This window comes from Notolepis coatsorum (assembly GCF_963971535.1).
Source record: "Notolepis coatsorum genome assembly, chromosome: 1".
Classification (NCBI taxonomy): Eukaryota; Metazoa; Chordata; class Actinopteri; order Aulopiformes; family Paralepididae; genus Notolepis; species Notolepis coatsorum.
This window is the reverse complement of record NC_140165.1, coordinates 221,769,417-221,783,133: the sequence shown is the minus strand read 5'-3', so window position 1 is coordinate 221,783,133 and position 13,717 is coordinate 221,769,417. Positions and strand designations below refer to the sequence as shown.

The window sequence follows — 13,717 nt, the reverse complement described above, 5'->3', positions numbered from 1 at the left end:
CTTTCTCCTCCTCCTCCCTCCTCTCCTGCCCCCCCTCTCTCTCTCTCTCACCACCAGGTCCTCCTCCTCTCCTGCCCCCCCTATCTCTCTCTCTCTCACCACCAGGTCCTCCTCCTCTCCTGCCCCCCCCCCTTCTCTCTCTCTCTCTCTCCTCTCTCACCACCAGGTCCTCCTCCTCCTCCTCTCCTGCCGCCCCCCCCCTCTCTCTCCTCTCTCACCACCAGGTCCTCCTCCTCCTCCTCTCCTGCCCCCCCCCCCCCCCCCCCTCTCTCTCTTCTATCACCACCAGGTCCTCCTCCTCTCCTGCCCCCCCCCCTCTCTCTCTCTCACCACCAGGTCCTCCTCCTGCCCCCCCCCCCCCCCTCTCTCTCTCTCCTCTTCTCCTCCTCTCCTCTCTCTCTCTCTCTCTCTCTCTCTCTCTCTCTCTCTCTCTCTCTCTCTCTCTCTCTCTCTCTCTCTCTCTCTCTCTCTCTCTCTCTCTCTCTCTCTCTCTCTCTCTCTCTCTCTCTCTCTCTCTCTCTCTCTCTCAGGTCCTCCTCCTCCTCTCCTGCCCCCCCCCCCTCTCTCTCTCTCTCACCACCAGGTCCTCCTCCTCCTCTCCTGCCCACCCCCCCCTCTCTCTCTCTCACCACCAGGTCTCCTCCTCCTGCCCCCCCCCCCTCTCTCTCTCACCACCAGGTCCTCCTCCTCCTCCTCCTCCTCCTCTCCTGCCCCCCCCCCTCTCTCTCTCTCTCACCACCAGGTCCTCCTCCTCCTCTCCTGCCCCCCCCCTCTCTCTCTCTCTCTCTCCCTCTCTCACCACCAGGTCCTCCTCCTCCTCCTCTCCTGCCCCCCCCTCTCTCTCTCTCTCACCACCAGGTCCTCCTCCTCCTCTCCTGCCCACCCCCCCTCTCTCTCTCTCACCACCAGGTCCTCCTCCTCCTGCCCCCCCCCCTCTCTCTCTCACCACCAGGTCCTCCTCCTCCTCCTCCTCCTCCTCCTCTCCTGCCCCCCCCTCTCTCTCTCTCTCACCACCAGGTCCTCCTCCTCCTCCTCCTCTCCTGCCCCCCCCCTCTCTCTCTCTCTCACCACCAGGTCCTCCTCCTCCTCCTCTCCTGCCCCCCCCCTCTCTCTCTCTCTCTCACCACCAGGTCCTCCTCCGCGGCAGGCTGGTTGGGCTTCAAGGGAGTGTCTGGATGTTTGGCCACCGGTGCCTCCGGCTCCTCTTCCTCCTCCAGCTCCTCCTCTCCCACCCTGTGCTGAGGTCGCTGGTCCTCCGCCTCGTCAAACTCATCCTCTCCCTGGTTGTTGGGGTCGTCCTCGGGGTCCACCTCGCCCTCTACTGCCCGCCTACAGTACAGGAGGAAGAGATGCACTAATGGCGGCTCAACCGAGGAGTGACTTACTCAGGGCCTTTTCTACCCTGCGGCTCATTGGCCGGTCGCTGTGGGACGACTGAGCTATCAACCAATTCATACCAGGCTGAAGAACAATCACCGTCTACATGCTGAAATTATAAACCAAAAGCCATGTGTGACAGGAAGCAGAGCGAAGCGACTTGATTCTCTGCATTGTTGGAACCCGGAAGCATGTTAGATCTCTTCAAATGGAGAAAATGGATTATATCTCAATCATCTTTGTGCAGTGACCCAAAACGAATGGTCTAAGCCTATTCTGCTCAGCACAGGTAATGGATCAGATTGGTAGTTAAAGTTTATGATTCAAAATAATATCAGCAAAAAAAAATACAAAATACAAAGAAAAGAATAAAGAAATGTTGGTGCTTCCCAAGGACAAGCAGTATCGTGGAATAAAGTTAGAATAGGGCCGCTCTAGGGCGTTCTTCCCACATCAATATATTAGTAGTGTCAGAGTAGGAGTCAGTGTGGAGAAATAACACTTTTGAGTTTGATGGAGTACAGCTGTGTGTCCTGTATTGTTCCCATGCGGGATAAGCGTCTGTTTTGATGATTCAGTGGCTGGATGGATGGATGGACCGACTTACTGACTGAAATGATGATATAGGAGAGTGAAGAATATGATAACGTGTGTTGGATGGATGGATGGCTGGATGAATAAATGAATGGACAGATGGATGGATGAATGAATGGATAGGTGGATGAATGAATGAATGGATAGATGGATGAATGGATAGATGGATGAATGAATGGATAGGTGGATGAATGGATAGATGGATGGATGGATGAATGGAGGAATTAATGAATGGATGGATGGATATATAGTCATACCTGATGTTGTGGTACCCGGTGATCCTCTTCCTCCTCGTGTAATGCATGAGGATCTCGCTCTGTGCGCGCACACACACACACACACACACACACACACACACACACACACACACACACACCATGACAACATTATACACACAGTATATGAGAACAGTGTTGGTATGCGTGGCCACATGGCCCAGCCCTACTCTGTATGTAATGGCCGTTGATCCCACTACTTAGGATTCCATCTCCTCCCCGCTCACCTTCCTCGTCGTCGATGTGAGCGTCTTCCTCTCCCTGGACGATGTCGTTGTCTACGTTATCCATGTTGTCGTACTCGGTCTTCTTCCTGATGACGGCAACAACGCAACAACACAGCACGGTCAGCCAAGAGCAGCGCGGTCACAATACTGTATAGTTATTGTTGTGAAGGGCCAGATTAAACCGAATATATATATTTATTTATATATATATATTTAATTGTATTTGTATATTCTCTAATATTCCCTGATATCCCTTGTATATTCCTTGTACAATATGCATTGAATATCCATTCTAGCCTACTGAACATCCCATAATAGTCTCCATTCTACTATTGGTCGAGACCTTGGTGCCAGGCTGCCATACCCCTCAGACCCAGTTCAAACGTACCGCTCCACATGTACGAACAAGTCCTAGTTCCGCGTAGGAATCTGACTACCGCACCACTAATGGGACTATTTGTTCATAGTGCGTATATATACTGCGCTACTAAAGTAGGACTTTCTTTTCAGTCCAGTTTCTTACCCTCCAATAGAGTCACAGACGTAAAGCCTCCCCGCGACGCCACGTGTGGGAGTAAGGCCAAGTTCGCCTACCATCGGTATTGAGACATCGTGTATATTAATATTTGAATAGTCATATTTGGCACTATATCGTCGAGTTGGACGTAGTCTATTAAGCTAATAATAGTCTGTTAATATATAGTGCTTCGTGCGGTGAGAATACTACCGTAGTCAGTACCCCATCGTTTCGGGCAGAGAACTGGCTGCTTATCCAGGGTGGTTGACCCCACGTGAAGCTGCACCCGAGGAGCCCCAGAGCCGACGAGCGAGTGGACCTGTATACTGGATTATTCTACCGACGACAGCCCGCCTTCCCAGGCACGGATTATGCTTTGTATACGTTGATTATTCCATGGATAAAGACCCCCGACACTGCCGTGTGTTGGAACCCCCCCCCCTGGAGAGGACGCAAGGTGAGGAGACGCTCTGCAAGACGAGGTCGCTTCACGTCTCTCCCCCGTGGACCGGAGAGAGCCGGCCCGCAAAGAGTCCATCTGCTTTCATCTGTGGTCCAAGGATCGCCGGCGCATTGAACGGCACTACAGTGGGTTCACCTGGGATACCCTTGGCCGGATGAGGCAGCCGGATTCTACCCCCCCCCCCCTCCTACTCCTGTCGGCTTACAAGCGACCGGATTAACCCCCCCTAGTGTATCCAGTATATAATCATTAAAGTATCATTGCTGTTATTCCTTAAACTATTCCAGGTCGTATATGTACCACCTGCGCCTTCAGAGATTGGACATTCTCTATTGAGATATACCGACGAATACTCTTGCCATAAAAGTGCATACTAATCCCATTCATAAATGTGATTGATTTGATTAAGTGCTTGCTCTACACACCATCGCTGTGTAGAAATAAAGACCTATTTCTAATTCGTACATTTGTGTTGGATCCGTTTCATCTACGTGACAGTGTTCATCATAATATATTTATGCTGTGTACTGGGTGGCCGAATATTAAGTACAAAGGTAGTGGTAGTAAGTATCATATCTAGTAATACAGTCAGGGAATTGTACCCCTCAGTTACAGTTATGGAACCACTAGAAAAAGTCCATGCATGTCAATGCATTGCTGTGGCAACTTTCACCATCCGGAATAAGAGACGGGAGCACTCGGGGATATGCTGCAACACCATGTATTCAAAACACGTGATCTTACATTAACACATTCCCTGCCACGCACTTTCAGCATCTTATACCATTCTCTGCCAGTACTGCAAGTCTATGGAGATGTTCATCTTCTTTGCAGGGCTATAACTTTTTAAATTAAATTGTATTGCTAAATTGACATTACTATGGCCCATTCAACATCGATTATCTATCGTTCAGGATGTAGGAACGTTTTACTTTTTCATTCACACATTCATACGAAAATACCGTCTAGAATATAAATATGTTTTTATTGTTTTCTGCAGTAATTCCTAGAAGGTGAGATATAGGCATAAATGCATATATACATTATCAAATGCCATTTGTTGCCGATCCACGCTATATTAAAAATTTCAACTGTACATGGTCCTAAACGTTATGACTTATGACTGATCATGCGCGGATGAACGAGGGGGGGGGGGGGGTCGTTTATAATTCCGTGATCGTCATTAAATGCTTCATGTAGTATGGGTGATATATAGATCAGAGCAGTTTGCATGGATAATAATAAACAAACAGGCTGAAAGTAATGTTAGCCTCCTCTTACCGTTGGGCGATGAGACTGGAGCAAAAAGATCCCAGTTATTTGATGGGGATCGAGTCGATCCATTTCTGGTTTGTATAATACTAATACACGCCCAAATCATGTCGATTATTGAGTTATGGCAGCGATCCATATCCACGGTGTGTGGCTAGAGTCCCGCAACGATATGCGAGTGGCCGGACGCATTTAGGAGACGCACCGAGATCCAACCGGCCATTTCCGGTTTGGCAACTCGCCAATCATCCACCAGGGGGCAGTATTGAAGCGTTGCAGAGTTGTGCCGGCTCACACAGCATCAGACCAGGCTCCGTGAGGGAAATATGAATACCATGGCGAAAAAATTAAATATGATCAAAATAACGTTGTACGCCGTGGATTGGCAGAATTAGCATGAACTTGAAACACGTCGTACAACGTGAATGGCTCAGGATGTGTTAAACATATAACCAACCAACAGGGCATACAGACCCTCATCTGCATCTTTGTTTATTTTTCTCAAATTTTTTTGTTAACCCTTTTCTCACCAAGAACGTGTTACCACGTCATTGCTCGCCATGCGTAATCTGCCAATATTTAAAAAATCTGTGATGGCAATTAGGGCTGCAACTAATGACTAATTTGGAAGTCGACTAATCTGCCGATTATTTTTTCGATTAGTCGACTAATCGAAAACCAATGTAAACAACAAAAAAAAAAAAAAAAAATAAATAAATAAAAGGATTTTTTTTTTTTTTTTTTTAATTACCTATCTTTGTGAAAGTGGCTTCTCAGCTCTGGTCCAGCTGAAGACAGAGCAGAGGAACAGATTGGACATTGAGCATGACCTCAGAGTTGCTTGTCTACCATCACCCCAGACTTTGAGACTCTTGTCAGGACCAAACAACAACATCATAACATGATGATCCCATAGCAAATTAAAATAATGACTCATGAAACATTTGAATTTGGATCTTTAAGCCACTTTAAATGAAAATGTATTTGAAGAACAATACAGCAATCACTCATAACAAGATAAATAAATTAAATAATACAAATTAAAGTGGAAGTGTACTTTAAATAACTTTTGTTTGCTGTGTGTGAGAGGAGTCTGTGTGTGTGTGTATGTGTGTGTGTCTTACTCTGATCGCTGTGTGAGTGAGAGGAGTGTGTGTACTGTGTAATTTGTGTGTGTGTCTTACTCTGATCGCTGTGTGAGAGGTGTGTACTGTGTAATTTGTGTATGTGTGTGTGTCTTACTCTGATCGCTGTGTGTGAGTGAGAGGAGTGTGAATGTGTGTGTGTCTTACTCTGATCGCTGTGTGTGAGAGAGAGGAGTGTGAATGTGTGTGTGTCTTACTCTGATCGCTGTGTGTGAGTGAGAGGAGTGTGTATGTGTGTGTGTCTTACTCTGATCGCTGTGTGTGAGTGAGAGGAGTGTGTATGTGTGTGTCTTACTCTGATCGCTGTGTGTGAGTGAGAGGAGTGCGTGTGTAATGTATTGTGTGTCTAGTCTGATCATCATCTCCTGCAGGGGAACAATGTTTTCAATGTCCAAAATTTGCTATGGGATCAGCATGTTATGATGTTGTCTGGAACCCTGAGAAGCCACTCTCACAAAGATAGGTAGTGCACAAAAAAAAAAAAAAAAAAAAAAAAAAAAAAAAAAATTTTTAATGACTAATCGACGCAACAATTTCTCGTCGACGATTTTTTATAATCGACGTCGTCGATTATGTCGACTAATCGTTGCAGCCCTAATGGCAATCATATTTCACCCACGGAGACTTGAGACTTGCTGTTGATCTCCTCTCAACTCTCCAACAGTTCAAGACCGCCATCTGGTGGCCGATCGGCGAATCGCCAAAACCGGAAGTGATGCGCCGGAAGTGGTGCTCAACCATATTTCGTCCGGGCACTCGCTATCGTTAGCGATCCGTTCGACACACCGGACAGCGATCCGTTGCCAATAACTCGATAAACAACATGATTTGGACGCATATAGCATTATACAACCTGGACATGGATCGCATCTATCAACATCCCATAATCGCGAACTTTCTGCTCCACGCTGACCACCCAACGGTCAGAGGAAGCTGGGGTAAGTTTCAGCGTGTTTGAATATTATGATCCATATAAACTGCTGTGATCTATGTATCGCCCATACTACATGAATGATTTAACGTCGGCCAAGGACTTATAAACCCCCCCCCCCCCCTCCGGTCACCAGCAGATGTGTAGGACCTTGTACAATTGAAATTTTTTATCTGACGTCAATCGGTATCAAACTACATTTGATGATGTAATATATGTATTTATAGCTATAATTCGCGTTCTGCAGAATGCTGCAGAAAACGATAAAAACATATTTATACTTTAGACCGTATTTTAGTATGAATATGTGAATGAAAAAGTAGAACGTTGCTACATCCTAAACGATAGATACTTGATGTTGAATGGGCCATAGTAATGTCAATTTAGCAATACAATTTAAAAAGTTATAGCCCTGCAAAGAAGGGGAACTTCTCCATAGACTTATAGTACTGGCAGACAGTGGATTAAGATCAGAATAATCCCTGGCAGATAAAGGGTTAATTATATTGTTTACATGGTTTCCTCATATTTTTATATTCAGATCAAATTTGATTGCCTATAATTAAGTCTTTCAACTATTACCCTGCTGCCCATACCTGTACCTCCCCTTCCCCCATGCTGCTATGATGCCCGAATTTCATCAATAAAGGAATATCTTAGCTACGAGGCCATATCAAATCAGGACGAACAGGCACGCACGTGCACACACACACGCACACACACACACACACACACACACACACACACACACACACACACACACACACACACACACACACACACACACACACACACACACACACACACACACACACACACACACACACACACACACACACACACACACACACACACACACACACACACACACACACACACACACACACACACACACACACAGGTCCTATGTAGCTCAATGGGTAGAGTGTTTGGCACCAACACTGCCATGGTTAGAGGTGAGATTCCCACTGGGACCACCCATAGTGAAAACTGTATCCAGTCATTCCACTGTGAAGGTGTTTGAAAACCCCTACAAAAATGCAGCAATTCATCTCACACACACACACGCAGAGCCCTAACCTGAGCTGCTCCTCTCGAAGCAGCTGCTCCCGTCTGTCCGCCTCCCTGTGGTGCAGCTCCTCCTGCTCCTTCTGCTCCTTCAGCCTCTGCTCGCGCTCCTTCTGCTCCCTCAGCCTCTGTGCCTGCAGGGCATCCTGGCGCTGCTGGATCTGCCTGCGCTCCTGTGCCCTCTGGGCCTCCAGACGCTGCTGCTCCTGCTGCTGCTCGTAGGCAGACTTGATGCGCTCCACCTGAGCGTGGGCCTCGTGCTGCAGCTGGGCCTCCTGGTGGAGCTTGGCCTCCTGGTGCAGCTGGGCCTCCTGGTGGAGCTTGGCCTCCTGGTGGAGCTGGGCCTCCTGGTGGAGCTGGGCCTCCTGGTGGAGCTGGGCCTCCTGGTGGAGCACTGGCTCGGGGGGCTTGGGGAACACAGAACACGGGGGAAGACATGAGCCACTCAGCGTAGTTGATGCTGATTTGAAAGGTAAACACTATGGGAAGATCGTAAGCCATCCTTCAGGAAGACTAATAGACAAAAAAGTAGGGCTGGGTGATTAAACGATTTTGTCTTCTAGGGCTGACCCCTATTAGTCGACTAATCAGTCGAAAGGAGCCATGGTCGACTGGCCAACCTCTTAGTCGAATATATATATTAAAAAAAAATAAAAACACAATTTTTTTATCATTCTTTCCAAAAGAAAAGAGGCCTAGAAGCGTGGCTAACGCTAATGGCACGCATACCAGAGGCTAACTGCCTACGAAAACAGGCACAGAGGCACTGAAAGAGGATTTCACCCATCTAATGAACACACTAGACTAGACAAATATCATGTATCAGTGGACCAATTGCATGCTTTTGCAGAGGACAAGAAGCCTTCAGTCGACTCCTTCAGACATTAAGCACCCCCACAGCCCAAATGGAATGATACAAAATGTAAAAAAATTTATAAAAAAATGTATAAATTTTTTTTTGTCTGCCAATAGTCGACTAACGGCAAATTTTGGCCAATCATAGTCGACCATCCAAATCCTTAGTCGGGGACAGCCAGAATTTTTTTAAACGAGTAGGCACCAAAATCTTGATTTTGTTATTTCCATGTAAAATTTGTATTCATAAAAAGTGCCAAAATGTTTGATAAGTTAGGCTATTCAGTTAGGTTTTACAATTATGTTATAGCATGTAGAAGATAGTCAAATACACGATACACCGATACTAGAAAAGTATCGCGATACCCAGCTGTTAAAAACAGGTCACTTTTCCGAACCATTTTGTGGCCGCAGAATTTACTACGCAATGTGTTACGTTATGTGAGTAAATGTGCGCTATATGTCTAGAGCCGAGACTCGACAGTGCGAGTGTTTCACTCACATTTACGACAAAAATAGCAAACCGGAAAATGTATTTAGGAGCACATGTGACAGTTCAATAGCAGAGACGATTATTTCTCCTACAGTGAGGGAGGTGAGTCTCTCTCTCTCTCTCGCTCTCTCTCTCTCTCATTTATGTTTCAACGGTGTCAACATATTTATTATAATTTGTATTATAATTAATTAAATAATTGTCCATGTTCTGTCATCTAATAATATATTCCATTCCTGGTAATATTATTATTATAATATATATATATATATTTTTTTATGTGGTATCATTTTAGAATCGGTATGTATTCTGATACTTAGGCTGGTACCATACTTAGAAGTCCACATTTTGGTATTGTGACAACACTAGTAGAAGATTATCTGATGTGATCCCACAGTTGAGACCGTTCAGAACTGAGATGTTCAATTGCAAAATAAAGAAGACTAACGTCACGGTGACCAAATGCGTCCACATTTTTATAGGATTCTATCACATTTTCATAACAATAGCGAATATAACTTACCCTGCGCAGTTTTCATTGAGGTTTCTAACAAATTAACAATGTTTTATTTGTCCTTTATATGCGGATAACATTCTAATCTTAAATTGTACCATTATGTTCCCGTTTAGACAACAAACATAATGCTAATGATGCACTTTTGTTAAGATAATTGGGTTACCATTCTCGATCACTGTACTCAGGTCCCATTAATAGTTTAACGCTGTTCAGATCGTGTCAAAGAATAGACGCGTCCCAGTGACCTGTGATAAAGGTCTTGGGAATTGTATTAATTTTGTAGTTTTAATTTTAAACCAATGCTGCCATCTACTAACAACAGAAAGTGTTGTGTAAGTTATAGTATAACATCAATTTGAGACCGCACTTCCGTAAACACCGTCACCCAAAACACATTCTAGAGATTCCCACTTTTTTACTGGTACATAGGTTCATATCTAATAGTCTTTAGATGACTAAATATAGATGAATACTCATGAAATTTGATATATATATTCTAAAATAAGTATAATTTCACTTCATCTACCTGTCGACATGAAATTCCCAAACGCTGACTGTAAAAAAAGCCTGGATGTCGCGCAAAATAGGGCATGACCGAATTTGGTCCCAGACAATAAGAGTGACTGAGATTGGTCTACGTTCCGTTACTAATACAGCCTGGTGCACAGGGTCTACTTTTTTTTTTTTTTTCACTTTTTCTCCTCCTGTTTTTCTGTGTTTTTCTCCTATCCCAATTTAGTAGTTATGCCAATCCCCCCCTCCCCTTCCTGGCCGTTGCTCGCATGTGTCCCCCACTGGTCGGTCTAGGGAGGGTTGATAGATACTATCACATGTCCCCTCCGATACATATGGAGTCAGCCAGCCACTTCTTTTCACCTGCCAGCGCGGACTCTCATGTGAGGTGTAACGTGTGGGAGGCTCACACTACCCTCACCATCTCCCTTCCTCGCTGTGCAGGCGCCCTGACCGACCTGTAGGAGTCGCTGTTTACAACGACCAGATTACCACCCACCGGCTTCCCTCCCGCTGACTCTGCCAATTGAGCCAGTATGACGGCCGGCCAAGCCGGAGGCAACGCTGACAGCCGGATTCGATACCAGTGTCTCTCGCGTTGGTGACGAGCGTTTAGTCCGCTGCGCCACCCGGCCGCCACCACAGGGTCTACTTCTAAACCAGTTCTGACCGGTTGTGGCTGTCGCCTCTGGCGGTCCAGAGCGTTCTCGTCCGGCTGCTGCTCCTCCTCCTCCTCCTCCTCTTCCTCCTCCAGTGGTTGGTCAGATTCCTCCTCTAGTTTCTGAGGCTGGCCCGCCTGCTCCATCTCCTCCTCGGCCAGCTCCCTCCTCCTCTCCGCCTCCCCCTCTACCTCCATGTCCTCATCTTTTGCTGGCGAGGCCTGCTGGGACACGGCCGGGTGAGACTGGATTTCTGACTGAGCATGCACCTCTTCCTCTTGGAGATCCACCTGTGGGAGAACAGGAGGGTTAAAGAGGTTGTGTCCCACATTCATAAGACAATCATCAAGACAACATTATGAAGTGAAAGTGTCTGCACAGACAGCAAGGCTATTCCTATGCCTAGTCACAGTACAGAGTAGCTTAAGTTTCACTTTCAATTATAGAGTAGATTTAACGACGACAGGTTACACAGCGATGGTGCAGCAGCTTGACTGGAGAGGAGCTCAGAGGACCAGTCCAGACCAGCAACAGTATGTTTGACTGGAGAGGAGCTCAGAGGACCAGTCCAGACCAGCAACAGTATGTTTGACTGGAGAGGAGCTCAGAGGACCAGTCCAGACCAGCAACAGTATGTTTGACTGGAGAGGAGCTCAGAGGACCAGTCCAGACCAGCAACAGTATGTTTGACTGGAGAGGAGCTCAGAGGACCAGTCCAGATCAGCAACAGTATGTTTGACTGGAGAGGAGCTCAGAGGACCAGTCCAGACCAGCAACAGTATGTTTGACTGGAGAGGAGCTCAGAGGACCAGTCCAGACCAGCAACAGTATGTTTGACTGGAGAGGAGCTCAGAGGACCAGTCCAGACCAGCAACAGTATGTTTGACTGGAGAGGAGCTCAGAGGACCAGTCCAGACCAGCAACAGTATGTTTGACTGGAGAGGAGCTCAGAGGACCAGTCCAGACCAGCAACAGTATGTTTGACTAGAGAGGAGCTCAGAGGACCAGTCCAGACCAGCAACAGTATGTTTGACTAGAGAGGAGCCCAGAGGACCAGTCCAGACCAGCAACAGTATGTTTGACTGGAGGGGAGCTCAGAGGACCAGTCCAGACCAGCAACAGTATGTTTGACTAGAGAGGAGCTCAGAGGACCAGTCCAGACCAGCAACAGTATGTTTGACTGGAGAGGAGCTCAGAGGACCAGTCCAGACCAGCAACAGTATGATTGACTGGAGAGGAGCTCAGAGGACCAGTCCAGACCAGCAACAGTACATTATGTTTGACTGGAGAGGAGCTCAGAGGACCAGTCCAGACCAGCAACAGTACATTATGTTTGACTGGAGAGGAGCTGAGGACCAGTCCAGACAGTAAACTCAATTGTTTACTGTGAGCGATCTGTAGTGCTTTCCCTCAAGATAAATAAAGGATTTCTATTCTATTGTTATTCTATGTAGCCGCATCATGCTAAAGATCAAAGTAAGCTCTCTACAGATATTGAGTCATTTTGTATGTAAATGTCTGGGGGTCACCGGTAACACTGGTGTTTATTCGGTCGTTGACGTATCGACCTCCCAATAAACAGTTTCCGGAGCCGAGCTTCCTGCGTTGGCTGAGGCTCTCGTCTTTTCAACATGCCTTGTTTTTAACACATCCGAGTCATGAGAAACTGTTGGGGGCATGTGCTCCTAGTATCTCCCGCTTGGCCCCCCGGACATGAATATACAGCAGAGACTTAACAACCGAATTCCAGACCGTCTCCTCTCAGTCTCACCCTAGACTGGGTGTCCTGCTGCTCTTCCTCGTGGGCGTGGGGGTGATCCTCGTGGGGCTCAGCCAATGCCGCGGGAGGCTGGGCTTGTTGGACGTGGGGCTCGGCCACTGCGGCGGCAGCTTGGGGATGCTGGAGAGCGGGGTTCTGGTTCTGGACCGGGTGTATCAGGCTGGGCATCCTGTTCAGAGTCTCCTTCAGCTGTTTGTATTCATCCACCTGCATCTGGGAGAGATCAGTCACACAACCCGTTATTCAACCGCTACCGGATGGTAAAGGGATAAAACATGTTATATCACCACTAACAGGACCATCTATCTTTACTCATCTACGTGCATCTGGATGACGTTAAACATGTTAAAATTGAAAAACCATGACCATGGAAGGGATAAGACACAACCATTATACAACCACTACTGGACCATATCTTTACTCGTGAATCTTGAAAACCGGGACGTCTGGCCGCCGTCGGTTCAGCGCCTGCTATTTTGCCCCCCGTCCCTCATCTCTCCACCCCCAACCCCATTAGTGCAGATGAATGTTTAGACATTTGGGAAATTAGGATATAATTCCAAATAGTGACCTCAGCAATACTGGACATGCCGAAACGTCACAGGGACAGTGTTGTCTATGGTGGGAAAATGTTCACACTTCCTGTCTGCTGGACGTGGACTAACAGTAGAGGACTGTGGATAAACTGGTCTCAGGGGGGAGGGTGGAACAGTTATGAGTTTATGCAGGATGTTGCTGGAAAATAAAAATAATGTGCTGAGGAAATCTTCCCTGGATTAAAAAAAGGTTGGAAAAAGCTGTTTATTTTTATCCACAGGTAAAATAGGTCCAAACAATATAGTGTGTCAGAATGTTCAGCACCTTTAAGATATATATCCTTCAGGTCTAACATACACACATCACCCATCCTACTGTCTCAATAAATAACCTGTGTCTCCCCTACGCTGTCTCTCTCTCAGTTATCCTACTGTCTCAATAAAGAACCTTCTCTCCTGTGTGTCACCTACTCTGTCTCCCTCTCAGCCTTCCTT

General features: G+C 46.7%; 1 protein-coding gene across 1 annotated transcript in view; it reads right to left on the bottom strand.

Annotated features, from left to right (window-relative positions):
- The window catches only part of golim4a (golgi integral membrane protein 4a), a 103,452-nt gene that overhangs the window by 17,158 nt on the left and 72,577 nt on the right, over positions 1–13,717 (bottom strand). The window contains 5 exon segments of the mRNA XM_084332803.1: positions 2,229–2,287; positions 2,474–2,559; positions 7,882–8,276; positions 10,918–11,196; positions 12,678–12,899. Of these exon segments, the coding sequence (XP_084188929.1) occupies positions 2,229–2,287; positions 2,474–2,559; positions 7,882–8,276; positions 10,918–11,196; positions 12,678–12,899 (1,041 nt within the window).